Below are 27,478 nucleotides of genomic sequence, written 5' to 3'. Positions count from 1 at the left end.
TGAAACAATCTAGGTTCACACAGTGAAACAATCCAGGTTCACGCAGTGAAACAGTCCAGGTTCACGCAGTGAAACAGTCCAGGTTCACGCTGTGAAACAGTCTAGGTTCACGCTGTGAAACAGTCCAGGTTCACACAGTGAAACAGTCCAGGTTCACGCTGTGAAACAGTCTAGGTTCACGCTGTGAAACAGTCCAGGTTCACACAGTGAAACAGTCCAGGTTCACACAGTGAACCAGTCCAGGTTCACGTGGGGAAACAGTCCAGGTTCACGCAGTGGAACAGTCCAGGTTCACGCAGCGAAACAGTCCAGGTTCATGCGGCGAAACATTCCAGGTTCACACTATGAAACAGTCGAGGTTCCCGCGGCGAAACAGTCCAGGTTCACGCAGTGACACAGTCAAAGTTCACGAAGTGAAACAGTCCAGGTTCACGCAATGAAACAGTCAAAGTTCACGCAGTGAAACAGTCCAGGTTCCCGCGGCGAAACAGTCCAGGTTCACACAGTGAAACAGTCCAGGTTCACTCGGTGAAACAGTCCAGGTTCACACAGTGAAACAGTTTAGGTTCACGCAGTGAAACAGTCCAGGTTCACGCAGTGAAACAGTTTAGGTTCAGACAGTGAAACAGTCCAGGTTCACGCAGTGAAACAGTCCAGGTTTACGCGGTGAAACAGTCCAGGTTCACACAGTGAAACAGTCCAGCAGAGCACTCCCATTCATCAGCTCGATTGTTGGTGACAAGTCAATCCAGCGCCCGTTCCAGACGCGGTCCCGTTGATGAAATGTGGCGTCCAGCGTCTGTTCTGGCTCTGCCTCGGCCTCCTTTCATTCAGTGGAAGATGAGTGGACCCAGTGGAGCAGTTATCGGACCCGGCAGAGCTCCCAGAACTCCCAGAGTTCCCATTAAAGCTCCGACAGTGACGGGAGGAGGACCGATTCATCCAACACCCCCTCAGAACCACAGTCATTGTCCGTCTGCCAGTTCGTCTCAAATGTCCTCTCAAACATTTTCTGCCCAGCGAGAGCTTGTCCCGTCTCCTGGAAACCAGTGACTGACCCCCAGCAGCTCCTTGGAAACCAGTACAAACGCAGTTCAGTGCTGGTTTCAATGGTTTCAGGTCCAGTTCTGCAGACATTTAGAGGAAGACTGAAGGTTTTATAGCAGATGTCAGATTCGAAGCCTGATGTTTCCTCCATCACATCCCCTGCAGCCTGGATGGGTTCCATAAGGTCGGGTCGTCATTATGATGTAAAGAGCAGGCCTCTCATTGGCTGACACGTCCAGAACAGCTGCTTATTGGTTTAAAGAGTCAACTAAACTTTTGGAATGACCAAAAAAATGAGCAACTGAGGTGGAAGGGTTCACACAAAGCCCCAAACGTGGACAGCTGTCGTCAGATAGATTCATGTTGGATGAGAAAGTAGAACGTCGAGATATGAGCGGATGGATACATGAGTTGAGATCTCGTTTTTTCCCCACATGTTGGTGGATGGATACAACATCAGTGGGACTATATCTCGTTCTTTACCAGGTTTTTGCGGATGGATACAACACCAGTGAGACCGGATCTCGTTCTCGTTGGTGGAGTAAAGACGTAGCTCGTGTGTTCTTGCGACTTTTGCGTTTCTTTTCATTCTTTATAATTGCTTACGTAACTTATGTATAATTAATTAAACACAGGTAAAGTCTGCGTGTCTATTGGTTGATAAAAATGTTTTTTTTTAATATAATTTAGAGAGTGTGAGTTTTTTTTTATGAAGCTGGAATGAATTAAACTCGTATCTCGACTGTATTTGGCGAATAGAATAATCTTTGGTCTTTGAGTCTCCAGGTTCGTTTCTCTCTAGTGCCAACGCTGCAGTGCATTATGGGTAATTCCTACTTGTGTCAGGTGTTTAGCAGCTGTTTGGCCGACAGACTTCAGCAGATTTCCATCTTGGATTTTCTTTTAAACGTCCTTTTGAGTCAGAAGATTCAAGATTCAGACTGGATCTATTTTGTGACGACTCAGCAAAGAGACCATGTGATTTGTCTCTGCGTGTCGATTGGACGTCGTTCGACTGTCTCTGTGCTCCCAGTCAATAAACTGGTTTCCAGTCACCTTCATCAGAAGGTCAGCAGCTTCTTCACCTGTCATGTGACTGGCTGGAGGCCAATAGGAGAACAGTATCAGTTAGGTCCAGCTTGGACATGTGACTCGCTCAGTTGTCATCGATTTACAATAAACAGGCCAATCAGCTGTCGGCGGGGGCGGGACTTATCGATCAATCAGGGTAACGCTGGAAAATCAATGACAGGTTTATTTGTTCAGACATGTTCAGAATCAATACTGGATTATCAGTGTTTATTATCAATACGGGGCCGATCGATCGAGAAGCTGATGTGTGAGACCGGTCGCTGCCAGCAGGGGGAGACAGGGACGAGATGATGAGGAGGAGGAGGGACGGCCGAGAGAAGAATGACTGACAGCTGGTGGGCGGGGCTTAACGTGCGAGAGGCTCAAGTGTGAACGGTAGAAACAGACCTGACGGGACGAGAGACACTGGAACACCAGAGACAGAAAAAGAGAGAGAAAGAGAGAAAGAAGGGAAAATGGTCTCAAACAGGGATAAACCACTACTGACAGAACAGCATGGTAAGAACACACACACACACACACACACACATGCGCGTGCACACACACACTTCTTGCACTAACTGTTGCTGGTAGCACATGGATAGAGGGAGTGTGTGTGTGTGTGTGTGTGTTGAAGTGTGATTTTTAGGTGGGGGAGGGGCTATAATGGTGTTTGGTTTCCACCAAGGTGTATTCTTCAAACATTTGTTGTGTGTGTGTGTGTGTGTGTGTGTGTGTGTGTGTGTGTGTGTGTGTGTGTGTGTATTAAAGTGAGTCCGTCTGGAGGGGGGAAATAGATTTAAAAGCAGACTCCTCCGTCAGTTGAACACAAAGCAATGATCGGATGATTATTGCCTCCTGATCGGATGAATCACCTCCTGATCAGATGAGTATCTCCTCCGGATCGGATGATTATTGCCTCTGGATCGGATGAATCACCCCCAGTGAGGCGGGATCCGTTTGAGCAGGAAGAAACCGGAAGGAAAAACGAATCACAACACAAAGAATTAAACCAACAACTCCAAACCCGTTTAACCCCGCGTTGTCGGCGCGCAGAGGTCGAGTCCGGTGTTGTTGAAGTAGGATTGTTCTGATTGGTTGATCCCAGATGTGACCTCTGACCTTTCCTGAGGTGACAGAGGTCTGCAGTTCAACGGATCGTCCGTGACTTCCTGAGTCGCCTTTTTTGACGCGTTCCTGGATGAGTGTTAGGAGGTTGTTGTTGTTGTTGTTTGTTTATCAGGGGTTCCAAGATGCTGTGAGGATGATGAAATGAGAGCTTCATCTGGTCTGATCCAGTTTGACCCAACAGTTAACTAGTTAGTAGTTGATACCTTTAACTAATAAAACATCTAAATATAAAGTTTAATACATTATAAACAAACAGCCGTCATTAAAATCATCCATCGTCTTCAATGAAGGTTTGTGTGTTCGTGTGTGTGTGTGTGTGTGTGTGTGTGTGTGTGTGTGTGTGTGTGTGTGTGTGTGTGTGTGTGTGTGTGTGTGTGTGTGTGGTGCATTCATGGACATCACGGTTGTAGAAAGAAGTTTGAAGTTTCTCCGTTCCAACACACGTTCCTTTTGGTTGAGTCGTTCTTGAGGGGGGGGGGTGAAGGCTGGCGCCTGATTGGACGGGTTCGCTGACTCAAAATGAATCACCTGTACCTGTAGGGACACGCCCCCGCGTCAGTCCACTCACTGTCAGCAAGCAAACACTTGCAGATGAAGAAGTGATGAAGACCAGTGTGTGTGTGATGGTGATGGTGGGCAGTCGATTGTTTGCGGAATCACGATGGGTATTGATCAGTTTCTGATTGATCGGATTGGTTCATTCTTTGACAAGCTGTTCAGCTGGAGAAATTCTTGTTTATAAAAGTCAGGGAATTTTTAATACTTCAGTGTCATTTTAAGCAAATTCGTCACCTCCAGACATCTTTAGACAGTCAACCCAAACCGCCTAAAGTAGGAAAAAAACAAGACATGTTTATCAACCAATAGACACGCAGACAATACCTGTGGATAGTTATAAGTAAGTTAAGTAAACAATGAAAAGAACGAAAAGAAACGCAAAAGACAGGAGAACACACGAGCTACGTCTGTACTCCACCAACGAGAACGAGATGCGGTCTCACTGACGTTGTATCTATCCGCCACCACCTAGGAAAGAACGAGATGCGGTCTCACTGACGTTGTATCCATCCGCCACCACTTAGGAAAGAACGAGATGCGGTCTCACTGATGTATCCATCCATGTTGTTCCTTGGAGTCGGTCGGTCTGGAGACGTTTCGGTCCGTCTGTTGACAGGAAGAGCTTTCTATGATTAGCATATGGAGGGGGGGTATCATGTTTAACCCACTGACCCACTGGGCGCTACGCTCGTCCCGTCCTGATGGAAGCTGTCTTCACACCTCCTGGGGGGTCAGGTGTCAGGATGGGATCGGGGTCTTTGTAGCTGAAGGCTACAACTCGCCAGAGAAGCCTTTACTCCTCGGAGAAACCTCTTTCATCACATGACAGTCACAGGAAGTCTCTTTGTCCCAGATGATGATGATGGGGGGGGGGGGGGGTTGTCGGGACAGGACGGTCCCGGGGCGATGCGGTTCTTGCTGATCCAGGAGATTTGTCTTCCCACATTTTCCTGCTTCAACCTGCCTGAAAGTTGAAACACCTCCATCTGGGAAAACACCCTCCACCACATGAATGTGACACCCCCTTTAAAGAAGAACCCCCACTCCACCCCCACCCAGCCATTAATTCGCTGCCCTACTTTATGGGAGGTAGACCCTGCTTCATGTCCTGTAGGCCTGAAGGATCATCACTGGTAGATCATCTACAAACATGTGTGAAACTTTTCAGAACTGCTTCCAGCCGAGTGGCAAGATTCAGGTCGTTACACGTTCACAGACAGGAATTATGGAGCTGAGACAAAGTGAAAACTTTATTGAAACAAAAACAACAACACAAAGAGAAAACGACTGTTGAGCAGCATTTCATTGACATTCGGCAAGACCCAGTCCACTTCCTGATCACTGATTGCTCCTTCCTGTTCGCTGATCGTTTCTTCCTGTACCCTGGTGGCTCTTTACCGTGATTTTTACTTCCTGTACCCTGATTGCTACTTCCTGTACCCTATTCACTACTTCCTGTACGCTGATCTTTCGTTACTGTACCTTGACCACTCCTCCCTGTACCATGATCTGTACTTCCTGAACCCTGATCATTACTTGCTATATACTGATCATTCCTTCCTCTACCCTGATCGATACTTCCTGTATGCTGATCTCTCCTTCCTGTACATTGATCTCTTCTTCCTGTACCCTGATCCCGACTTCCATATTGCTGATCATCTTTCCTTTACCCTGATCACCCCTTCCTGTACCTTGATTGATACTTCCTGTATGCTGATCACTACTTCCTGTACACAATTTTAAACGTCTTCCAGTGCTGACAGGTGTTCAGGCTGATGTCTCTCTACTTCCTGTCAAGGAGAAGGTTTTTCATTCTCGTTGAGGAATGGGATCTGGTGCTAGAACAGAAGCTTGGTCCCAGAGGGTTGATAGACCCTCTTTACGACCCCAGAGACCCTCCTGGAGGTGGTCTTACCTCCTTTTCACAGCTGGCCTGGGTTTATAGAGCAGGATTAGAACCCATTCAGTCTCCATCGGGTCTGAGAAACGTTCAAATCTAATCTCCCGTTTCAGAAACTCGGCGTGTCAAGGTCACGGCTCTGTGCTATCAATCTCAGCTCGGTGGCGCCTTCAGGTCTTTGTGCCGCCTCTGGACTGTGTTTGTGTGGATGAATGGATGAAGGAGTGACGACATTCTTAAACAGACATCCTGGCCTTGTTCACACCAAACGATGCGTTCGATTGTCACCAGGAGAACCTGTGAAAACAGCTCAGTGTTCAGAGCTCACAACGTTTGGAGTTCAGTCGTCCTCCATTAGACGCTGGTTTTCAAAACTAACAATCAAGTTCACGTCTTTTAACTCGACTTAACGTCTGTCCACTCCACATACTGGACTCTTAAAATCACTAGACCATTAAAAGCTCATTATATCATGTTACTGTACAATGAACAAGAATAAAAACACGCAATCTTATTAAAATATGTACGTATAGTTCCAATATCTACCGTTAAGCGTCACTCATGATTCACCTGATTGTTTTATTCCAGATTAGTTTACGCTGGTTTATATATTTTAAAAAGTTAGGTTTTTTACTATGACAATAAATCCTGTTTTTGTTTAACCAACTTAAGAAGGCTTTTATTTTGTCATTCGTCCATAAAGCATCCAAGATGTTGGGTAAACGTCACCAAACTATAATCGCAAATCTAGTTTTTTTTTCTGTACTGTATCAAAAAATAAAATGTGTGTGTTTTTAGGCTTCAAAAAGATTCGTATTAACCAAATATTATAGAAAATGTATAAATAGATAAAGTGCAGAACAGAACTGGGAATGTTCAGTTTTGGTTTAGGCTGGAGACTAGTTTAACTAATCCAGCAAACGTTGTGTCTTCCCGGAACTAGTTAACGGCGTTTGGTGAGGCCTATCTGTACCTGTAACCTACCCATGTAGGAACGCTACACCTCTAAAGAGGAAGCCTATGTATCCCATCGTATTCCCAGCTCATTCCTGCTTGTCACTCATTGGGTGAGATAAGATCTGGGGGATGGAAGGCTGAACCCTGTGTGTGGGGGGGAACATCACCAAGTCCTCAAACAAGCTGCGACAGGAAGACGAGCAGCGAAAGTCAGAAACGAGCCTCTGAAAGGGAGCGGAGGTGATTCACCACGAGGAAACGTCAGATCGACGGTGCCGCCGAAGCGTCCTGACACTTTCACACAGGACTCGTGTTACCTGTGGAACGCACTGGAGTCCTGACGGTTGTGAGAACCGAGGTGCGAACTGTGGCGTGTTTCACGCGAGGTCATGCGTGTGCTGCGACGTAGTTTGAATCCATGTTGGTGTCCGTTTGTCAGCCGCAACTTCTCATCCGTGGAAATCTAGCTGCTAGCCTGCTAGCTGCTGCAGTGTTGTCTGACAACATTAAAACTTCTATCGTGCAGGCAGTCCTCGAGATAAGAACATCCAACTTACCAACATAAGTAGATTCGACTTGTCAACATCCTTAGATACCAACAAACGTGCTTCACCAAGTCCGACTATCATCCTGCAGTTCCCCTTTCTGCCACATCTCCAGCAAGGGCAGCACCACTGAGTTTACGCAGCTCCAACACTCGCCCCCCCCTCTTGTTGTTGGTTGTTGTTGTCTCTGTTAGCATCTTAGAGCATCAGACTTCCTACCTTGGATACTGTTTACCATGGATGATAAAGTAAAGACTAGTGAAGTTAATAGTCGTGGTGACCATCTCTGATGACAACTCTGACTCTGACCCACAAAAACCCCTCCCTCCACCACCTCTTTCTGCACTACCATACAGAAACATGATTTATGAGCCTCCAATGGTCCGGTATCTGTGGTGGACAGACGTTAATCCAGAGAAACAACCTAAACTAGATTTTTATTTTTAAACTGACGTCTAATCAGGACGACTGAACTCTAAACGACCTGAACCTGGATTTATTTATTATGGGATGTTTTAATTTCTGGTCAGTCTGAGGGAATAGAACTTTAGTATTTAGAGTAGTAATGATATTACTTTAGTATTTAGAGTAGTAATGACATTACTTTAGTATTTAGAGTAGTAATGATATTACTTTAGTATTTAGAGTAGTAATGATATTTAAATGACCTCAGATCGAGATTAGAGATTGAAATTTAATAAATAACGACTTACGAACAATTGAACTTATGAACAACATCTGGGAACCAGTTGTATGTTGAGGACTTTCACATAGAGAATTTTAGTTAGAAGCGAAGTGAAGCTAGCATTAGCAGTAGCAATGGTTCAAGATTGAGGTGAACTCTGGGGTCAGTGATGTCCGTGGACGTCAGGACATTTCTAACGTTACGTATCCGTGAACGCTACACGGAGAGACTTCCTCTTCGCTGTCGAGAAGCTAAAAAGCTAACATCCGTTTCATTTGCTGCCGAGAGATCACGTGTTTGAATCCAGACGGGAACTGAAGAACGTTTTGTAGAGGAAACACTGAATCATCAACTTGTCTGTCGTTCACACCTTGTCTGTCGTCTCGACCAATCAGGGAGCTGCCTCGCGTTCCGTTTGAACCTGTAGTTCTGATATTCATGACAGCTGGTCTGCCACTGTATCCACTTGTGTGTGGGGGGGTCAAAGGTCACCTCCCCAGTGGGTTTCTTTGCCTTTTAGCACTCCCCCCCTCCCATCTCTTACCCCCCCCCCCACTTGATTACTTAAAACCCTATTGCGACCCTCGGTGACCCCCACCTCAGCGTCTGAGTTAATCAGACTCGTATCTGGTTATCTCTCGTTATTCCAGGATGTTTGCCTTTCACCCGGCTGCCACCAGTCTGGGACCTGTTACTCATCCTCCACGCCCAGCAGGAACTGGTTTTTCCACCAGCAGGCGGCTGAACAGTTGCCTGAATGAATCATCGCCCTCTGGGGAGAGAGTGGCCGCCATTGGCTATTGATTCAAACCAGCTGAACCTGAGAGATTGGATTAGTTTATGTTCACGGCTCCATCTGCGTGATTAGCTTTGACCTCTTTCTGAATGCTAGGCGCTAACGTAGAGTTCAAACCATTTTCTGCTCTGTGATTGGCCGACAGGCGGCTTTCACCTCTAACACCTCTAACACCTGAATGTTACTCTACGTTCATGACTTGTTGTTTCCTGAATGTTTTTGCTGAGCTGCTCTGAATACTACACTACCCATGATCCTCTGCTGCACCAGGCTGGGAAGACACCGTAGCTGATCCAGAGTCTGATTGAACCCACTCACTGTTTGACCCCGTTAATACGAGGCTCTGTGATTGGCTGTCTGTCCCTGAAGTGCACCCTGGGAGTTGTAGTCATAATACCTTTAAGGACCTTTTGTTTACATATTTTTTTGGTTCATGCTACAGGTAACCATAGCAACTACACCATCACCACAATAAACGCACTCGACAAAGTGTTCGCCGTTCGTAAATTAGTGTAGATTAGCTTCACGGCGTGCGTTTCATGCTAAACCTGTTTAAGGTCCTGATTCAGTTTGTCTTGCATTTCCACGTCCTCTCATCTGACCTTTGACCTCTTCATGGTTGTGTCATCAGTGATGTCATAGGTGAACATTAGTCTGGAGCGAAATGGAACGTAAATCTAAATAAAGTCAGAATTTAAATGTTTTATTGCAGAAGCCTGGAGGTAATGAAGTTACTATTCATCAGAGCGGGGGGCCCCTCCGTCCCCCATGGGAGCCTCACTCCCCCTGCTCCAAAAGGGCCCCTCCCCACCCGACGCATCATCAGTGATGTCACCCGGCGGTCTGGTGACGGATGAGTTCTGTTGAATAGTTTGTGTGTTTGTCGGTGAAGTTCATTAAGCAGGAAGAAGGTCTGTCCTCGCTGGTGTCAACAGTTTGACCTCTGATCTAGGGGGGGGGGGGCACCAGCAGAACCCCACCTCCCACCCCATCGACCTTCGGCCGGGTGTCATCAGATACCCTGATGCTAATATTGGCTACGGTGCTACATTTGTCGGCCAGTTGTTGTGTGTGAGTCCTGCTCAGCTGGGTCACATCCAGAGTATTCAGACTGAAAGAGTGTGTGTGAGTGTGTGTGTGTGTGTGTGTGTGGCGGGGGGGCATATTACTACCCTGTTGCTAGGTAACCTCATTAATTCTGGGGTCATATTCTAAAAGAGACGATCGTGTTGTTATTGTACAGAGGTGAAGGTGGTGTGGCACCACGAGCAGATGATGATGAAGATGATGAAGATGGCTGCACTGATTAAAATAATTCAGAATAAACCCTCGTTATGCTGCCAGCGAACATTTACCTCTTCAGAAAGTTCATTTCTGTTTGTAAAATAAATATTTAATTGACGTCTAAAGCCTGAAGCGCTCCTGGTTTGTGATTTTAAATGTCTGCACATGTTCGGAGCTGAGTCGTCATTATTATTATTATTATTATAATTATTATTATAATTATAATTATTATAATTATTTACAAATCTGAAAAAATCAAGACCACGTGTATAAAATAAATATATAAAAATATATAATAATATATAAAATAAATTCTGAATTACCCTTCATGAGCTAGAGGAGGGAATCTTGTGGGACGTAAACACACACACCTTGACGGAGGTTCTTGATCAGAGCTCAGGTGAGCAGCTGAACATCATTTGTTCTGGTGACACACTTTTCATTAGAGCCCCGCCCCCTCTAAGAACATGTTATCCAAGCCCAAATATTTGGGGCTGCTGGCGTCGTCCGTCTGAGGAACGTGACTGGATACGGCGACACCCCCCATGGGCTGAACTCCCCAGGCTAGAATGAGGTCCTGCTACGTATATAACCAAACACGCCCGCAGGCTTGTCCAACAGACTTACGTTTACGTCGGTAATGAGCTCAGCCCTGGAGGGGTCACATGACCGCCGGCTATGGCGGTGGTGTTTAGTGATGATCTGCAGGACAATCCAGAAGGAACCTTCCTGAACTGCAAGCAAACGGACTCGGTACCGGGTGGACCGGACTCGATGGGGCAAGTCTCTCATTTATAGCATCCACAAAGGCGCTAACGTCGCCTCACCTGCTGGGTTGAGTTCACCTGTGGAGCTGAATGAAGGTCGGTTTGTTTCAGGCGTCCTTAAAACCTCACTGATGGTTTTAGTCCCTTAAAGATTAAACTGTTTGCAGATGTTGTGATATTAACTCATTCCAGTCGTCTGGTGAGAACATGCTTGACCTTTTGCATGAAATGATCTCGGTCAAGTCACAAATAACTTCGACATGTTGTTCAGTCTACAGTAGATTGATAGATGAAAACTTTATGAAGTAGAACTTCATAAAGCTACTCCACACACGAGTACTTTAAGATATGAGCCGTCGCTACGTCCATGGTTTTGTTCGACGTACGCGTGAAAATCCGAGATATGAGTGGATTGGATACATCAGCTGAGACCGGATCTCGTTCTTTACCACGTGTTAGCAGATGGACACAACATCAGCTGGGACAGTATCTCGTTCTTTACCACGCGTTGGCGGATGGATACAACATCAGTGAGACCGGATCTCGTTCTCGTTGGTGGAGTAAAGACGTAGCTCGTGTGTTGTCATGACTTTTGTTTCTTTTCATTCTTTATCATTTTTTATGTAACTTATTTATAATTAATTATACACAGGTGAAGTCTGCGTGTCTATTGGTTGATAAAAAAAATATTTTTAAAAATAATTTAAGGGGTTTGGGGTTTTATTTTACAAGGACTGAAAAGATTTCAAGGATTTTAATTCATTTTAATTGGGGAAATGTTGTTTGACTTACGAGTTCAGTCACCTAACAGATTCAATTCGTATCTAGAGGTTCTATTTTTCTTCTGATGTGACCACCTCTTGAATCTTTGAAGCAGGCAGTGAGGACGGACCGTCAGTCAGTGTGGTTCAAACTGTTGTTTTGCGCCGGTATCCTGTCAGAGACGAGGATGAGGAGGGAGTCCGGACTCTTCTGCCCTCATAGACATCCGTAATAAACTGAACGACAACGTCAGCGTTTAAATGTGTGTCATCACGCGAGGCGGCCGGAGCCGGACCATCTGTGCCCACTGATATTTTTACCTGACCGGTGTCCATTACCTTCAGACCCGTAGATCAGTTTCAGCTCTGCTCCTGTTTTCGGCGCCGGTCGACAGGGCGTCCCAGCCGTGCCTGCAGGGCCCGGCTGGCGGCGCACCCCTGGCGGCGAGCCAGATATGTTGGACTTGTGTTTGTACGCTCGAAGAACACGTGCCACGAGGAGGCACGTTGGCATTCAGATAACAGCTGACTGGGAGATTAATAATAGCAGGGGAGGCGGTCCAATGTGGTCCTGGTCTGTGTGGTCTGGTCTGTGGTCCTGGGGTTGGAGGGGCTGGTGGTTCTGGTTCCATGCTGATCGTTATCTCGTTCTGAGATCGGAGTCTGTGGGTGGTCTGAGGAATCCGATAAAATCTGTGCTTCAGTGACTCAGTTTAACGTATGATTGGAATGTGATGAAGGGCGGGGTGGGGTTCGAACCAACACCGTCCTGGAGACGCTGACATGGCATCATGTCTAGCCTGGTTACCTTTAGCTGGATGTTGTAAAAAAAAGAGCGAGTCTTCTTTAATATCTTTAGACGTTTGTGAAACAAATGTTGATCTAATTCCTGTAAAAGTCAGCTTTTTTTTTATTATTCTGAATTTTCCAACAAGTAAACTTAGAAAAAACCGAATCAGCTTGTTCAGAAGTTCTTTGTCGAAGCGAATCTCAGCCTAAGACTGACGCTGGTCTTTATCCTCTCAGGACTCTGAATCTTTGGACCGGTGCATTCAGACCACTCTGTCTGCACTGTACCCCCCCTTCCAGGCCACGTCCCCAACGGTCCTCTGTCAGGTCCTCGATGTGGTGGAGAGCTACTACAGAGGAGATGGTCTTCGATACCTCCTCCACTTCCTGTTGCCTGCTAAACAGTTTTTGGTGAAACTCCAGAAAGATGCCTGTGTGAGTATCCCAGGGTGCATCAGGGTGTTCTGTGTCCTGTCCTGTTTTGCTAAAGTTTCTGCCCAGTCTGTACAGATCAGTGTTTAGTACCCACAGCTTACCTTCCTGTCTTTAGAGGCTAACTTCCTTTCTGTACAGATTACTTTTCTGTCTATAGAGGCTTACATCTTGTCTTTAGAGGCTGTCTTCTGGTCTATACAAGCTAACTTCCTATCCAGAGAGGCTACCCTCATCCATAGAGGCTACCTTCCTGTCTTTGGAGGCTAACTTCCTGTCTACAGAGACTATCTTCCCGTTTGTAGAGACTACCTTCCTGTCTTTACAGGCTTCCTTCCTGTCTGTAGAGGCTAACTACCTGTCTTTAGAGTACAACTTCCTGTCTATAGAGACTTATCTTCCTGTCTGTAGAAGCTAGCTTCCTGTCTTTACAGACTTCCTGTCTTTAGAGGCTAACTTCCTGTCTATACCAGTTATCTTTACTGGCTACCTTCCTGTCTATACTGGCTACCTTTCTTGTGTCCAGAGGAAACCTCTCCGGTCATGCCTGACCTTTCCCCTTCAAAGCCGTGTGTTTGTCGTGTCGTGTTTGCTGGAGGTGACTCACCTGCTGGATGTGGTTTCACCTTCAGACGTCACACAGAAAACTATGTTCAGTCTGTTGACATCTTTGATTTCATTTCCTGTTAGACGACCGCTGACCCTGAGCAGCAAAAAATAAAATCAGTCCGATCAGACATTACCTCCTCCTCACCTCCTCTTCCTCTCTCCTCTTCCTCAGTTGCAGTACCGCGGCTTCCTGTTCCGTCACGAGGGCTGGCCTCTCTGCATCCATGAGAAGATAGTGGTCCAACTCTGTCCTCTGGACCAGCGCCTCCTTCACCCGGGGGACTTCTACTTGCTGGTTGCTCCGTCTCCACCTCCTCCTCCCCCTCCCCCTCGATCGCGCTGGGCCCCGCCTCTTTCCTGTCCCCGCCTGCTCCTGTGCAGCCTGTCCGAGGGGCGTCGCCATGCGGAGCAGCAGGAGGTGTCGGCGGTAGCCCTGCGCTCCCTCTTCAGCATGGCCTTCCTGGACTCGGTCAACCGGGAGAGGGAGCAGCGAGGAGCGTCCAGGCTTGAGCGCTGCCTCCTCTCCGTCCAGGGCGACGTCTTCAGGGTCCCCTGGGAGGACCTGGTCTACCCACAATTCAACAGCAGACCCAGGACCTCCCCCAAGGAGGCCAAGAAGTCGCCCGTTAAAGACGAAAGCACGTTTTTCAATCCCGACACCTCAAAGCAGGAAGTAAAACCGGTCCCTCCTTCCGCGAAGAGCGACCAATCGGCAGCGAGCAGCGGAGGCGAGGACTCGGAGGGCGAGTACGTGGAGCTAGCCGAGCTGCCGCTGCCTCGCTTCTCCCCCCAGAAAGGCTCGTTGACCCAGTCCATCAGCCTGCAGCACCGAGCCAGGACCAGCACACACACACCTCACCACACTCCAGCGACGACACACACTCCCAAACCCACGTCCACACACTCCCCCCAGGAAGTCGCCGCCCGGTCCGGGCCCAGCTTCACGCCCGTCGAGCAGGACCTCCGTCGGGACTCCTCTTCGTCCCCCCTCCCCCCCACGTCTTCCTCAGCTGCTCCTCCTGAAGTCGGGGAAACCTTCAGGACCGACGGTCGGACGTCACAGGAGAGAGAAGGAGGTACTGGTTCAGGTCCGGAGCCTGAAAGCCCGACAGAACAGAGACAGGAAGCAGAGGAGGAAGAAGAGAGGGAAAGGCAGGAAGTGGTAACGTTGGATGAGGAAGAGGAGGAGGAAGGAGAAGAGCTGGAGGGTTCAGAAGGTAGACTGAAGGAGGATTTATTGATTCACACCACTGAGGAGGTCAGAAGTAAAGAGACAGAAGTTGAGTCTGAAATATTAGAGGAAGAGGAAGATGAGGATTTAGAGGTGGAAGTAGAAGAGGAAGTTCAGGAAACAGTCGTGAAGCAGAGTCAAGAAAGTAGGCAGGGTAGAAAAGAGACGCATAAAAATGATAGAAAAGGAGAAGAGGAAGAAGAGAAAGAGAGAGGAGGTGAAAAAAAGGAGGAGAAATCTGACTCCAGGGACTCTTATTCTGAAAATTGCACACAGGAAACACAAGCTGAGGACTTTTATTCTGAAAACACTCTGCAAACACACACTGAGGACTGGTATTCTGAACTTAGCAGAATACACACACACTCTGAGAACTCGTCTTTTGAAGACAACACACAACAAATACACTGTGACGACTCTTATTGTGAAATCAACCAAACACCGACACACACCGAGGACTTGATTGATTTTGAAGACGCGACGCCACAAACTCACTCTGAGAGTTCTGTTTCTGAAAACCCGCTACATATACTCCCCGAAAGCTTTCATTTTGAAAATACTGCACAACACACACAACCTGTGGACTCCTGTGTAGAAAACACCGATCGAACACACACCAGGTCGTCTTATTCTGAAAAGACGCCACCAACACACACTGAGGACTCTGAGAACAGCAGATTAATACAAACACAATCTGACAATTCTGAAATTGTCCAAATTAGTACGTTCTCTGAGGACTCTTATTTTGAAAAACCGCAACAGAATTATTCTGTGGACTCTTTTTGTGAATATATACAGGAAAAACACATCGAGGACATTTTTTCTGAAAAACCATTGGAAGATTTGCATTCTGAAACAGTACTCACACACTCTGATGACCTTGATTCTGAAAACACACAACAAAAACCCACTGAGGACTCTTATTTTGAAAACACACGGGAAAAAATCTCCGAGGACTCTTATTCTGAAACGGTCCCAATATCTACACACTTTGAGGACTCTTATTTTGAAAACACACAACAAAAACCCACTGAGGACTCTTATTTTGAAAACACACAACCAACAAATTGTGAGGAGTTCATCGCACCAGTGACGGATCCGGACTCACTCTGGACCAAACCTGGGGAGTCTGAACCTGGACAGGAAGTACACGAGGAGACGAACAAGGAGGAAGAGGAGGAGGAGGAAGAAGGGAGCTGCTGTGAGGAGGTTGGTGGAGGAACATCAGCAGAGCTTCAGACCGAAGGTACACAATCCTCTTCCTCAATCTCTTTCTTCCTCCTTTAACCAAACCGTCAGATTCTTTCTGTCCTCATGTATCACCTCCTCCTCCTTCTCCTCCACCTCTGATTGGCTGATTCCATCTCTTCTTCCTCCTCCTCCTCCTCCTCATCAGTAAACTCTCACACTCCAGTTCTAACTCCAGTCTTGCTGGGACGTCCATGACGTTAAGCTAACGGTAGCGGACAAAGCTAGCAGGCTAGTGAGTGAAGATGTGGACGTTGTGAATAAAAAGCTGCTTCTACGCCGTCCCAATATTTTTGGGAATGGGTTTCAGCAGGAAGAAGAGCAAACCATATTTAGACAAGTTGTTGTGGCCGTAACGGCTGCTTAGCATTTGTGTTAGCGTTAGCTGACAGTTATCCTTTCCATCCCAAATTCCTTAGCAATGTGCTCTTTGTTAGCTACAACAGTCTGTTGGACTTTTAGCGTGTTTGAAAGCTGAATCGTGTTTCCTGTTTCAGGTCTGAATTGCCAACCAATCAGAGCAGAGGAGTAGTGTTACTTGAGGTTTAAACGACTTGTCGGCTCCAGCTATGTGTATGGAGGTTTAATTGGCTGTGTGTCGGTCTGTTAGCTTCCAAATTAGCATTGCTAGCACCAGAATAGACTGAGGGAGTGAGCTCAAATTAGAAAGGAGATTTTTAAACGACCCACCAGCTCCCCTACACTCTGATGTCACTCTGATGTCATCACTTGTAACTGTGATGTCACCGCCTGAAAAACGACGGCGAACTATTCTACGTCTCAAAAATTTCCATTCCGAAAACGTCTGGAGGCCAGTTTGAACTTGACTGTTTTTGTGTCCAGGTTTTTAAAGTGAAGCGGACCCCCAAAAAGGGGCGGGGCTAGCTCTGTTAACCTCCTACAGGTACAGGATGTAAACACCACATCTCTTTCTACAGGCCTCAGCGGGCTGACTGCTTCCAGGCCAACAGAACCAGAACTCTCAGCGTCCTCTTCGCAGCTGGACCAATCAGCTGCTTACACACTACCGCCGCAGCTCCGCCCCTCGTCCCAGCTGCACCACTACAGCTTCTACAACGTGCTGCTGAGATCCGGAGCCGTCTGCCTGCCCGGTGAGAGCCACACTGACACACAGGTGACCGCTTCCTGTCGCCCCTGAATGCATCGTCAGCATCTCCTCTTCCTCCTCCTCTTCCTCCAGGAACCAGAGACAGAAGCGGTCGTGCTCTGCTGACGGCGTCCGCCGCCAACGCCGTGTGGTCCCACCCCGACTGCGAGGCGGCCGAGCTGCTCCACCTGCTGCTCTACTACACCTCCACCCTCAGGTATGAAAGCCCCTCCTTCCTTCACGGCGCTCGCTCCGGTCAGCACTCCGCATCTGACATCACTTCCTGTCTGCAACAGGAAGGAGGTGCGAGCCAAAGGCGTGACAGTACTGGTGGACGCCAGGAGAGCCGCACCGGCTCCCGCCCTGTTCTCCGCCCTCAGGTCCCTGCAGGTGAGTCTAAGAGGAACCCCCCCAGGAACCGGAGGAATTTACCCCCTGTGTGTTTCCTCTTTTAACCCTTTGTGTGTGTGTGTGTGTGTGTGTGTGTGTTCAGGAGAACACACCTGGCTGCATCCACTCCGTGTTGGTCCTGATCAACAAGGACTCGTCTGTCCACGTGGACAAATCTGCAGCCTATCAGGTGACGCCTGACTCCTGGTCACGGGTGGGCGGGGCCTTACTTCCTGTTGTGACCACGCCCTCTGTGCCCCTGCAGGTGGAGCTGCTGAGCTCCCCGAAGTCTCTCCACAAGCAGGTGGAGCTGCAGCAGCTTCCTGCAGAGCTGGGAGGCTCTTTGAGCTTCAGTCAGAGCAGCTGGGTGTGCTTCAGACTGGTTAGCACACACACACACACACACACACACACACACACACACACACACACACACACACACACACACACACACACGGCTAACGGCTGTGTCGTCAACAGCGGGTGGAGCAGCTGACGCGTCAGTGCGAAAACGTCATCAGGCTGCTGCGGAAAACCATCGACATCCTGCAGGCCACGCCCCCACCTGATACAGCTCAGGTGACACACACACACACACACACACACACACGAGAAGAATCACAGCTTAACGCGCCTCTCGCTCCCTCCCAGGATGCCGAGCTGCTGCTCTCCAGAGACAAAGCGGTGATTCGCAGTATCCTAGAAGACAGCCGATTGGTGCAGCTGCAACAGGAGGGAGGGGCCTCCCTGTCGCGGCTGCGAAGCGTGTGCGCGAGCGAGGACGAGCGGGTGGCGCTGGAGGGGGTGTCTACCCTGTACGACGAGGTGGACGAGCTGCTGCACCGCCTGGTGACGTTGTCCAACTCCCGGACGGAGGAGCTGCGCTTTGTGCTGGAGTTTAAGAAGCTGGAGCAGGACTTCACCGAGGTCAGTCTGAGCGCGCTCAGTAGGCGCCGCAACGAAGGGGCGGAGCCACAGCCCCGCCCTCTTCTCGCTGCACCGCTCTGTTGATGTTTTGATCGATAGGAGTTTAAGGTGCGTTGTGGTTTTTGGGGAGAAAACTTGCAGGAGAAACAGCATGGAGGTGATTGGTTGATGGTCTGCAGCCAATCAGGACGCAGAACACAATGCGCTGTAAAAACAAACAAATGTTGGTCCCACCTGTGTCCAGGTGAGCTCCTGGCTGAAGGAGGTGGGGGAGGAACGTCTGAGGCGTCTGGAGGAGCCGGCGGATTCTCTAGAGCTCCTCAGTCGGAAACAAGAAGACTTCAGAGAGTTCAGCACGGCGGCACACGTACGACACACACACACACACACACACACACACACACACACACACACACACACTCTGTGGAGTCTCACCTGTGCCCCCCCCTCAGGAGCGCTGTACGCGGGGCGAGGCCTTGCTGAGGAGTCTGGAGCGTTGGGGCGACATGTCGTCAGCTGACCTCCACGTCTACGAGGTCAAAGTTCAGGCCTTCTGGACACAGCTGCAGGAATTCTGCCAGCGGGTCAAAACCACCGGACAGAAGATCGAACGGGCCGTCAGACTGTACCGCTTCCTGGACCAGGTACCGTCACTGGAACCAGTTACCATGACGACACCGCTGGTCCTCAACATACGAACAAACACGCTTTACCATTACTTTAGTATTTAGAGTAGTAATGACATTACTGTAGTATTTAGATTAGTAACAACATTACTTCAGTATTTAGAGTAGTAATGACATTACTTTAGTACTTACAGTAGTAATGACATTATTTTAGTATTTAGAGTAGTAATGACATTACTTTAGTATTTACAGTAGTAATGACATTACTTTAGTATTTACAGTAGTAATGACATTACTTTAGTATTTACAGTAGTAACGACATTACTTTAGTATTTACAGTAGTAATGACATTACTATAGTATTTACAGTAGTAATGACATTACTTTAGTATTTACAGTAGTAACGACATTACTTTAGTATTTACAGTAGTAATGACATTACTATAGTATTTACAGTAGTAATGACATTACTATTTAGAGCAGTAACGACATTACTTTAGTATTTAGAGTAGTAATGACATTACTTTAGTATTTAGAGTAGTAATGACATTACTTTAGTATTTAGAGTAGTAATGACATTACTTTAGTATTTACAGTAGTAATGACATTACTTTAGTATTTACAGTAGTAATGACATTACTTTGGTATTTAGAGTAGTAATGACATTACTTTAGTATTTACAGTAGTAATGACATTACTATAGTATTTACAGTAGTAATGACATTACTATTTAGAGCAGTAACGACATTACTTTAGTATTTAGAGTAGTAATGACATTACTTTAGTATTTAGAGTAGTAATGACATTACTTTAGTATTTAGAGTAGTAATGACATTACTTTAGTATTTAGAGTAGTAATGACATTACTTTAGTATTTAGAGTAGTAATGACATTACTTTAGTATTTACAGTAGTAATGACATTACTTTAGTATTTAGAGTAGTAACGACATAGTAACTACTCATGTCTTTATTAATGAATGAATGAAATGTAATAGCAACTCACAAACAGTTCAACTTATGAACAACCTCTAGGAGTGAAGTTGTGTTTGTATGTTGAGGACTTCCTACAGTATTACACTCATGCTATTAGTAATGGTCTCTTCTGTTTATGTGATGAAGCACGTGTTCCTCCTCCTCCTCATCATGATAATGTGTATTAAAACTGACGTCTCGTATTGAGGCCAGACAGGAGGTTGTGGGTGAGGGGGTGTTTTGGATGGGGGGGTGAGGGTCCCTCTTTCTTTGTCGTGTCCTGTCGTCTTGATTTAATTTAACATGAATAGTAATCGAGCTTCAGCTGAATCTCCTGATGCATCAATAACTCCTCCCCTCCGCTGCGATTGGATGACAAATCCACAGCCGCGGTGACATCACAACCCCCCCTTAGCTCCGCCTTTGATGGGTTTGCGTGCCGGCGACACTTCTGACTTAGCCAGCAAGTTCCCGAGAAAGTTTGAAGCAGCTAAAACTAGCTCAGTGACAGGAAGCCATCATCCAGCCAATCACAGGAGAGCAGGGCGGAGCCATGGTGTCACGTGATCGCCATTGATGAATTCACCTTCAGTGGTAACGAACAATCAGAGGACATGTTTAGCAGAGACCGTCATCATCATCATCATCATCATGAAGATGATGATGTCACTGGATCAAACTGCTAGTATGTTAATGAGGATCAGGATTTGACTCATTCGCACAAACCGTAGACACACATTCCACTTATGCGCGTGAGTGTGTGTGTGTGTGTGTGTGTGTGTGTGTGTGTGTGTGTGTGTGTGTGTGTGTAGTCCAGATAACACTCCAGTGCCAAGTTTTCCCTCCTTCCCTCTTTCACTCCTTTCACAAAGTCTTTGTTGCCGTGGCGATCCCCCCCTCTTCCCCGCCTCCTGGGACCGCCCAGCTGCCATTCAGCCCGTGAATGATTTTTGGTGTGTGTGTGTGTGTGTGTGTGTGTGTGTGTGTGTGTGTGGTCGAGCCCCTTCTCTTTGCTTCCTTCAGTCTGACTCCAGCTCTTGAGGAGAACACACCGAGGTAGGACACACACATACACACACACACACACACACACACTCTTCATGAACGCTAACACACTTGCTAGTTGTATTGTGTGTTGCAGCTTAGCGGTGAACAGTTGTGTTGTTATTTTGTGCGTGCGTGTGTGTGTGTGTGTGTGTGTGTGTGTGTGTGTGTGTGTGTGAGTGTGTGTGTGTGTGTGTGTGTGTGCCCCCCTCCACTGAGTTTACCTGAGCAGAAAGTTGAACTGGATGTGAATGAGCTAGCAGACGCTAGCACACTTTAGCAGAGGTTAGCTGTGAGGTTTCACATGTTGATGTTTAAACTGTGTTTTAATGAAGAAGGGGGCGGAGCCTCCAGAGACCGCTTCAGATGTGTGTGATCGATGCCGCTTGACCCCCCCCTCATTGATCTGGTGACCCCTAGATGGGGTCCCGGGCCCGCGGATGGGGACTCACAGGTTGGTGTTGGCGGAAAATGCTAACGCTGTGACGGCGCTAACAGTTTGTTTCGTTTGTTTACCTTTCATTTGTTTACATTTTGTTTACTTTTCATTTGTTTACATTTTGTTTGTTTACCTTTCATTTGTTTACATTTTGTTTATTTTCGTGGTGAGGCGGGGCTAAAAGGGGTGAAGGTGGGGCTTAGAGGGTTGAGGCGGGGCTTGGAGGGGGGAGGCGGAGCTTTGCTGTTGTGTTAGCTGATAGCTAATAGCTATTAGCTTCTAACTAAAAGCAGTCAGGATTGTCAGGTGACTCTGTTGTTTACGTAGCACCACCCCCTCTGAGGTAGAGGCGGGTCCTCACTGAGGAGGGGGCGGGGCTTTAAACCTGTGTGCTGATGATGAGGAGCGATGAAGGAGGTGCCTTCTGGTTCTCCTCTGTCTCTGGTTCTCCTGCAGGAGTTCTGGAGTGTAGGTCGGTTTGTGTTGTATCCGGCTGGTCCCTTTCAGTCACATGACCCGTTCTACCCGCTGTGATTGGACGACGGTGACGTCTGCCGGCGGTCCAGCAGGAGGTTCAGACTCGGAGCTCCTCTTCCAGTAAACGTGTTTGAAGTGGCTCCGCTCTTCCTCCCCCTTGTCTTCCTCCTCCCACTCCCCTGGCTCCTCCCATCCCCCCATGCCTTTCATCTGGCTTTTGGAAGGTTTTGTCCCCCCCCCTTCTTCTCCCCCCCCCCCCGTTTGGTTGACTGCGTCCGAGTCTGGAGTCCCGCAGGGCGGCTGTCCCCAAGAAGTGTCTGGACCCGGTCAGCAGTGTGTGTGTCGCCCCCTCCCCGTTATCACCCCCCCACTTCTTCTTCCTCGTCCTTCTGTCTCTGCTGCACAAAAACAAACATCTGATTTTAATTAGAGTCAAAAACTTCCTTCTTCATAAAGTGATTGATCTGAGTTCACATGTATGAAACACATCCATCTGGATCTGGATCACGGTCAGGATCAGGACCTGGATCTGGATCTGGATCAGGATCTGGATCAGGAGCAGGAGCAGGATCTGGATCAGGATCTGGTTTTGGATCAGGATCAGGATCTGGTTCAGGATCTGGTTTTGGATCAGGATCAGGATCTGGATCAGGATCTGGATCAGAATCTGGTTTTGGATCAGAATCTGGATCAGGAGTCGTCTGGGAACCGGACAGCTGCAGCGATCAGAACACATCAGCAGCTAATCAGTTTAAAGAGCAGTGAAGCAACACACACACACACACACACACACACACACACTCACCTACAGTAGGCCACTGGGTCATCCGTGTGTGTGTGTGTGTGTGTGTGTGTGTGTGTGTGTGTGTGTGTGTGTGTGTGTGTGTGAACGGTCCATATGGTTTCATTGTCTGAGAGGAGGAAGTGGATGGGGGTGGTTTGTTTGTTTGGTGTTCGATGATGATGATGATGAAGATCGAGACCCTGAACCTGTTTCTGTGTGAACAGACCCTCAGTCTGATCTGGTGTCATTCAGGTCTTATTCAAAATCTCAGGTCTCCATGGTTACAGTTGGGGCTTCTAAGGCATGATGGGAAAATTTATCCTGTTTTTGATTGAATTTTTTTTACATTTTAAATTAAAAACAGAATTAAATGTTAAACTTTAACGTGTGTGTGTGTGTGTGTGTGTGTGTGTGTGTGTGTGTGTGTGTGTGTGTGTGTGTGTGTGTTTGTGTGTGTGTGTGTGTGTTCAGGCGTACGGCTGGGCGCTGGAGGGTCTGCGTCACCTCGCCGGCGTCGCCATGGAGGACTGCACGCTGCCCGACAAATGCCAGGCCGTGATTGGCTGCCTGGAGGAATACCGCCGCCAGCACCCGCCAATCCCGGACGCCCGCTTCCAGGAGATGAAGGAGGCGGCGGCCGAGCTGCAGGGGGGGCGGAGCCTCCAGCAGTGGAGTTTTGCCTGGTCCAAGTGTCAGGAGACCAAGAAGATGTTCGACAGGAAGATGGAGGCGGCGATCCGGACCAGAGACTCCGCCCACAGGCAGCGCTCTGACTCCTCCCTCAGCTCCACCCTCTCCCTCAACAACAGCTCCGCCTCCTCCACCAGCAAAAGCTCCGCCTCCTCCAGGAGGATGCTGTCGGGACTTTGGAGCGCCCACAAGTCGTCGTCCTCCTTCTCGTCCCAGAAGGACCCCCCTTCAGCTCCGCCCCCTGGCGCCTCTCCCCTCCCCCCGGTCACCTCCACCCCCCTCCGACCCAAACACACCCCCATCCTCCAGCGTTTGCTCCGCAGCTCCTCCTCCGACGAGCCGTCCGACCCCAGCGGGAGCTTCGCCCGCCTCAGCTTCTCCTCCTCCTCCTCTTCCTCCTCCAGACGGCAGCAGCTCAGGAAGACGCAGAGCTTCGACTGCCCCCCTCCCACCCCGGAGGTGCCCCGGTACGGATCGTGTTCACGCAGCCACAACGAACCGGTTTGCAGAGGAAACACGGGCGTGTTCATCCGCGGGCTGGAGGTCAGCAGCACTGAGGCGGCCGACCGAACCCTCAGCCCCAGAACCGCTCCTCACGGCTGGGCAGGAGCGGCAGGACGAGGCCCCGGGACCCCCGGGACCCCCAGGGGCACGGCCGACTCCAGACCCAGGGCGAGGTGAGTACTGAACCACGAGCAGAGGGAGTGGGGGGGGTTAGCTAAATAAAGTAGAACCTCGAGATATGAGTCGGTTATAGGTTGTACTGCGGGTTCTCCTGTAGGTTCTCCTGTAGGTTCTTCTGTAGGTTCTCCTGTAGGTTCTCCTGTAGGTTCTTCTGTAGGTTCTACTGAAGGTTCTATGGTAGCAGCAGAGCTTGTATATTCGTCCTACTGTAGCTCCTTCTGTCCTGGCAGCGAGGGGTTAAAGTAGGAGGAGCTAACTGGCGGCCGTGGTGTCCCTGCAGTAAACTGCGTCACGTGGTGGAGGAGATGGTGACCACGGAGCGTGAGTACGTGCGCTCGCTCAGCTACACCATCCTGCACTACTTCCCGGAGATGGACCGGCCCGACCTGCCCCAGGACCTGAGGGGCAAACGCTCCGTCGTCTTCGGCAACCTGGAGAAGCTCCTGGACTTCCACAGCCAGTTCTTCCTGAAGGAGCTGGAGGCGTGCTGGAGACACCCGCTCCGGGTCCCCCACTGCTTCCTGAGACACGTAAGACCGCCGCCTTGATCCATGTTTGGTCCACGTCCGTTTGACCGACGCTCACCCGAACCCCAACCTGTGTCCCAACAGCAGGAGCAGTTCAACCTGTACGCGCTCTACAGCAAGAACAAGCCCAAGTCTGACGCCCTGCTGGCCAATCACGGCGCCTCATTCTTCAGGGTGAGACCCTCCTCCTCAGGTCACTTCCTGTTTCTAAAAGCAACTGACCAATCAGACGCCGTCATCGATTAAAGGAAGAATCTTTTTTTTGTTTGTTTGAATGTTTTGTCAAATCGGCTGACCGGTGTTGATTGGTCAAGTAATTTAAGACTGGTGGGAGGAGCTGTCATGGCGTCCAATCAGAGCGAGGCAGTCGGGTTTAGTTGAGCTGGATAACTTGAACTTATCCTGATAGGATGATACGATCAAGTGTCCGTCCTCCACCTTCCTCTTCCTCTGTTCTTCTTCCTCAACCTGCTCTTAACCCATAACCCTGTCCTGACCTCTGACCCCTGACCCCCCCAGAGGAAGCAGGTGGAGTTGGGGGACAAGATGGACCTGTCGTCCTACCTGCTGAAGCCGGTGCAGAGGATGAGTAAATACGCCCTCCTGCTGACCGACCTGATCAAAGAGGTGGGCGTGGCCCAGGAGGCGGAGCTCGCCGCGCTGCACGCCGCCACCGACATGGTCAAGTTCCAGCTTCGCCACGGCAACGACCTGCTGGCAATGGACGCCATCAGAGACTGTGACGTGAGTCCGTCGGCGCTTTATCGTCCCCCCCCCAATCATCATCATCATCCTCACCCCCCCCCCACCCCCGTCCAGGTGAACCTGAAGGAACAGGGTCAGCTGATCCGGCAGGACGAGTTCACGGTCTGGACCGGGCGCAGGAAATGCCAGCGTCACGTCTTCCTGTTCGAGGAGCTCGTCCTGTTCAGCAAACCCAGGAAGGTGGAGGGGGGGCTGGACGTCTTCATCTACAAGCACTCCTTCAAGACGGCCGACGTGGGGCTGACGGAGTCGGCGGGGGACAACGGGCTCCGCTTCGAGGTCTGGTTCCGCCGGAGGACCTCCAGGAACCAGACCTTCATCCTGGAGGCGGGGGCCGCCGACGTCAAGCGGGCCTGGACCGCCGACATCGCCTGCATCCTGTGGACCCAGGCCGCCCGCAACAAAGGTAGGACGAGGGTGGGTGGGCGTCGCCCGAGATCTCCCCCCTCACCCTCTGTATCCACCCCCCCCCCCAACAGAGATGCGTCTGAAGGAGATGGTTTCCATGGGGATCGGAAACAAACCGTTCCTGGACATCCAGCCGAGCGACGCCGCCATCAGCGACCGCGCCGTTCACTACATCATGAAGAGCAGAGGTGACCCACAATGCACCACTCACCAGAGACGTAGAGCTTACCCACAATGCACCACTCACCGGAGAGATGCCAGGGGTAGAAGTAAAAAAGGGGGAAGTGGTTTGTCCCGCAGCCCTCAAACTCATCGTTAAATCAGTTTTTACTCACTGACAAAGTGGGCGGGGCCAACCGCTGTCGCCGCCCACCAATCAGGGATGTTTTTAAATTAACACGATGAATTCCAGATTAAAATTAAATCTAAACTTTCCACAAACCGGAGGCGACCCTGAAGGCATCACGATGTGTTTCTGCCTTTGTCGATAAAGTTTATTGATTACTGACGACCTGATTGGTTGTGTTTTCAGGTGCCAGAACGCGGGCCTCCATCGCCGTCTCCGCCTTCGACCACGCCCACCCCTTCAAGCGTGGAGCGTTGACCTCTGACCCCCCGGCCTCTGGGCTGTCCTCCTCCAGCCTGCTGGGGCCCCTCAACCTGCACATGTACAGGTACCGGCCCACGCCCCCCCGGGGGTGCGGTAGAGTCATCGATGGTTGTTTCACTCAATTCATCTTCATCACCCTCTCTCCCCCCCACCCCCCAGCCAATCGTTCCCCTCCCCCGCCGCTGAGAGCTCCTTCGGCGCCTCCTGCATCGAGGAGGACGAACAGGAGCACGAGACCAGCAGCCAGCCCTCCATGAGTACGTGAACAGGAAGTGATGTCATTGCCGCCCCGCCTCCCACCGGTGCTAACTTTTACCCCTCTTGTTGCCCCCTCCCCCCTCATTTAAGCCACTGAGAGCTCGGGCTCCTCCTCCCACTGCCTGTCGGGCTCCACCGGCTCCGACAGCGGCTGCGTCTCCTCCCACCTGCAGGAGGCGCCGGACGAGCCCAGCCGGCCCAGCCAGTGCTCCGCCTCCTCCTGCTCCTCAAGCCCCTCCCACAAAAAGCACCTCAGCAGTCAGTTCGGCCCCCCGGTGAACGCCGCTCCAGTCGTCGGCCCCGCCACCGTCGTGTGAGTCAGCTGACCCCCCCCCCCCCCGGAGGGACCGACTGTAAGTGAACGCATCACCGACAGGAAGTGACGTCTGATTGGACGCATTAACAGAGTGACTCTCTGCCCCCCCCCTCTCTCTGCAGGCGTGTCTTCTTCAGTTTTGTTCCGACCATCGTTCCGTTGTCACGACGATGGCGTCGTGGATGTTTTTTTTTGTACATAAGAACCTCTTAGACTTGATGTAGTTTTTTGCTCACAGCTGCTGTTTTGTTGTTTGTGTTGCCGTCGGTTACGCTGATCCAGAGTCGGCGGCGTCCCGGTCCCAGGACCAGCAAACGAGACCCGAGCGTCCGCCGCCACTTTTCTTACTTGAATAATAAATGAGTTTGTTCAAACCGAGACGAGGCTGATTGTCGTCCATCGAGGTCAGAGGAGGAGGTAGGGGTTAAAGGTTACCAGGTGATCGGGTGGGGCCCCGCCCTTCAACACCAACGCCTTGGTCTTCTGGCCCACCCACTTCCTGGGAGCACCGGGTGATGTCACCAGAGACAGGAAACGAGAGAGGGAGGGCTTCTCTCAGTGGAACGGTGCTTCCCCCTGCTGGTGAGTCTGTTAACTACAGTCTGATGTCGCTGCCGAGGTAAAATATGGAGGTTCACACCA

The 27,478-nt window shown here is 49.6% G+C and overlaps 1 protein-coding gene across 2 annotated transcripts; it reads left to right on the top strand.

Annotated features, from left to right (window-relative positions):
- Positions 1–2,485: 2,485 nt before the first annotated feature.
- plekhg4 (pleckstrin homology domain containing, family G (with RhoGef domain) member 4) lies at positions 2,486–27,214 on the top strand. Of its 2 annotated transcripts, none has more exons than XM_068313930.1 (22): positions 2,486–2,637; positions 12,529–12,726; positions 13,505–15,809; positions 16,750–16,923; positions 17,013–17,136; positions 17,216–17,309; positions 17,413–17,499; positions 17,575–17,676; positions 17,790–17,888; positions 17,961–18,236; positions 18,481–18,603; positions 18,689–18,880; positions 23,050–23,945; positions 24,233–24,482; positions 24,564–24,653; positions 24,999–25,223; positions 25,299–25,650; positions 25,724–25,840; positions 26,185–26,326; positions 26,422–26,519; positions 26,611–26,873; positions 26,959–27,214. In XM_068313930.1, the coding sequence occupies exons 1-21, from the start codon at positions 2,635–2,637 to the stop codon at positions 26,835–26,837; spliced, it is 6,174 nt and encodes a 2,057-aa protein (XP_068170031.1). In that variant the 5' UTR covers positions 2,486–2,634; the 3' UTR covers positions 26,838–26,873; positions 26,959–27,214. The 2 variants fall into 2 exon arrangements, with proteins under 2 accessions (XP_068170031.1, XP_068170022.1); XM_068313921.1 differs by having other exon boundaries at positions 17,575–17,691.
- Positions 27,215–27,478: the final 264 nt, after the last annotated feature.

Source organism: Antennarius striatus, chromosome 1 (genome assembly GCF_040054535.1).
Source record: "Antennarius striatus isolate MH-2024 chromosome 1, ASM4005453v1, whole genome shotgun sequence".
NCBI classification, from domain to species: domain Eukaryota; kingdom Metazoa; phylum Chordata; class Actinopteri; order Lophiiformes; family Antennariidae; genus Antennarius; species Antennarius striatus.
The sequence above is the reverse complement of the archived record's forward strand: the minus strand, read 5'-3'. Positions and strand labels throughout refer to the sequence as shown.

Coding starts and splice junctions, on each gene's coding strand:
- plekhg4 (XM_068313921.1), top strand. Junction 17,692..17,789: donor GCTGGGTGTGCTTCAGACTG/GTTAGCACACAC, acceptor TGTCGTCAACAG/CGGGTGGAGCAGCTGACGCG. Junction 24,654..24,998: donor ACGGCGCCTCATTCTTCAGG/GTGAGACCCTCC, acceptor TGACCCCCCCAG/AGGAAGCAGGTGGAGTTGGG.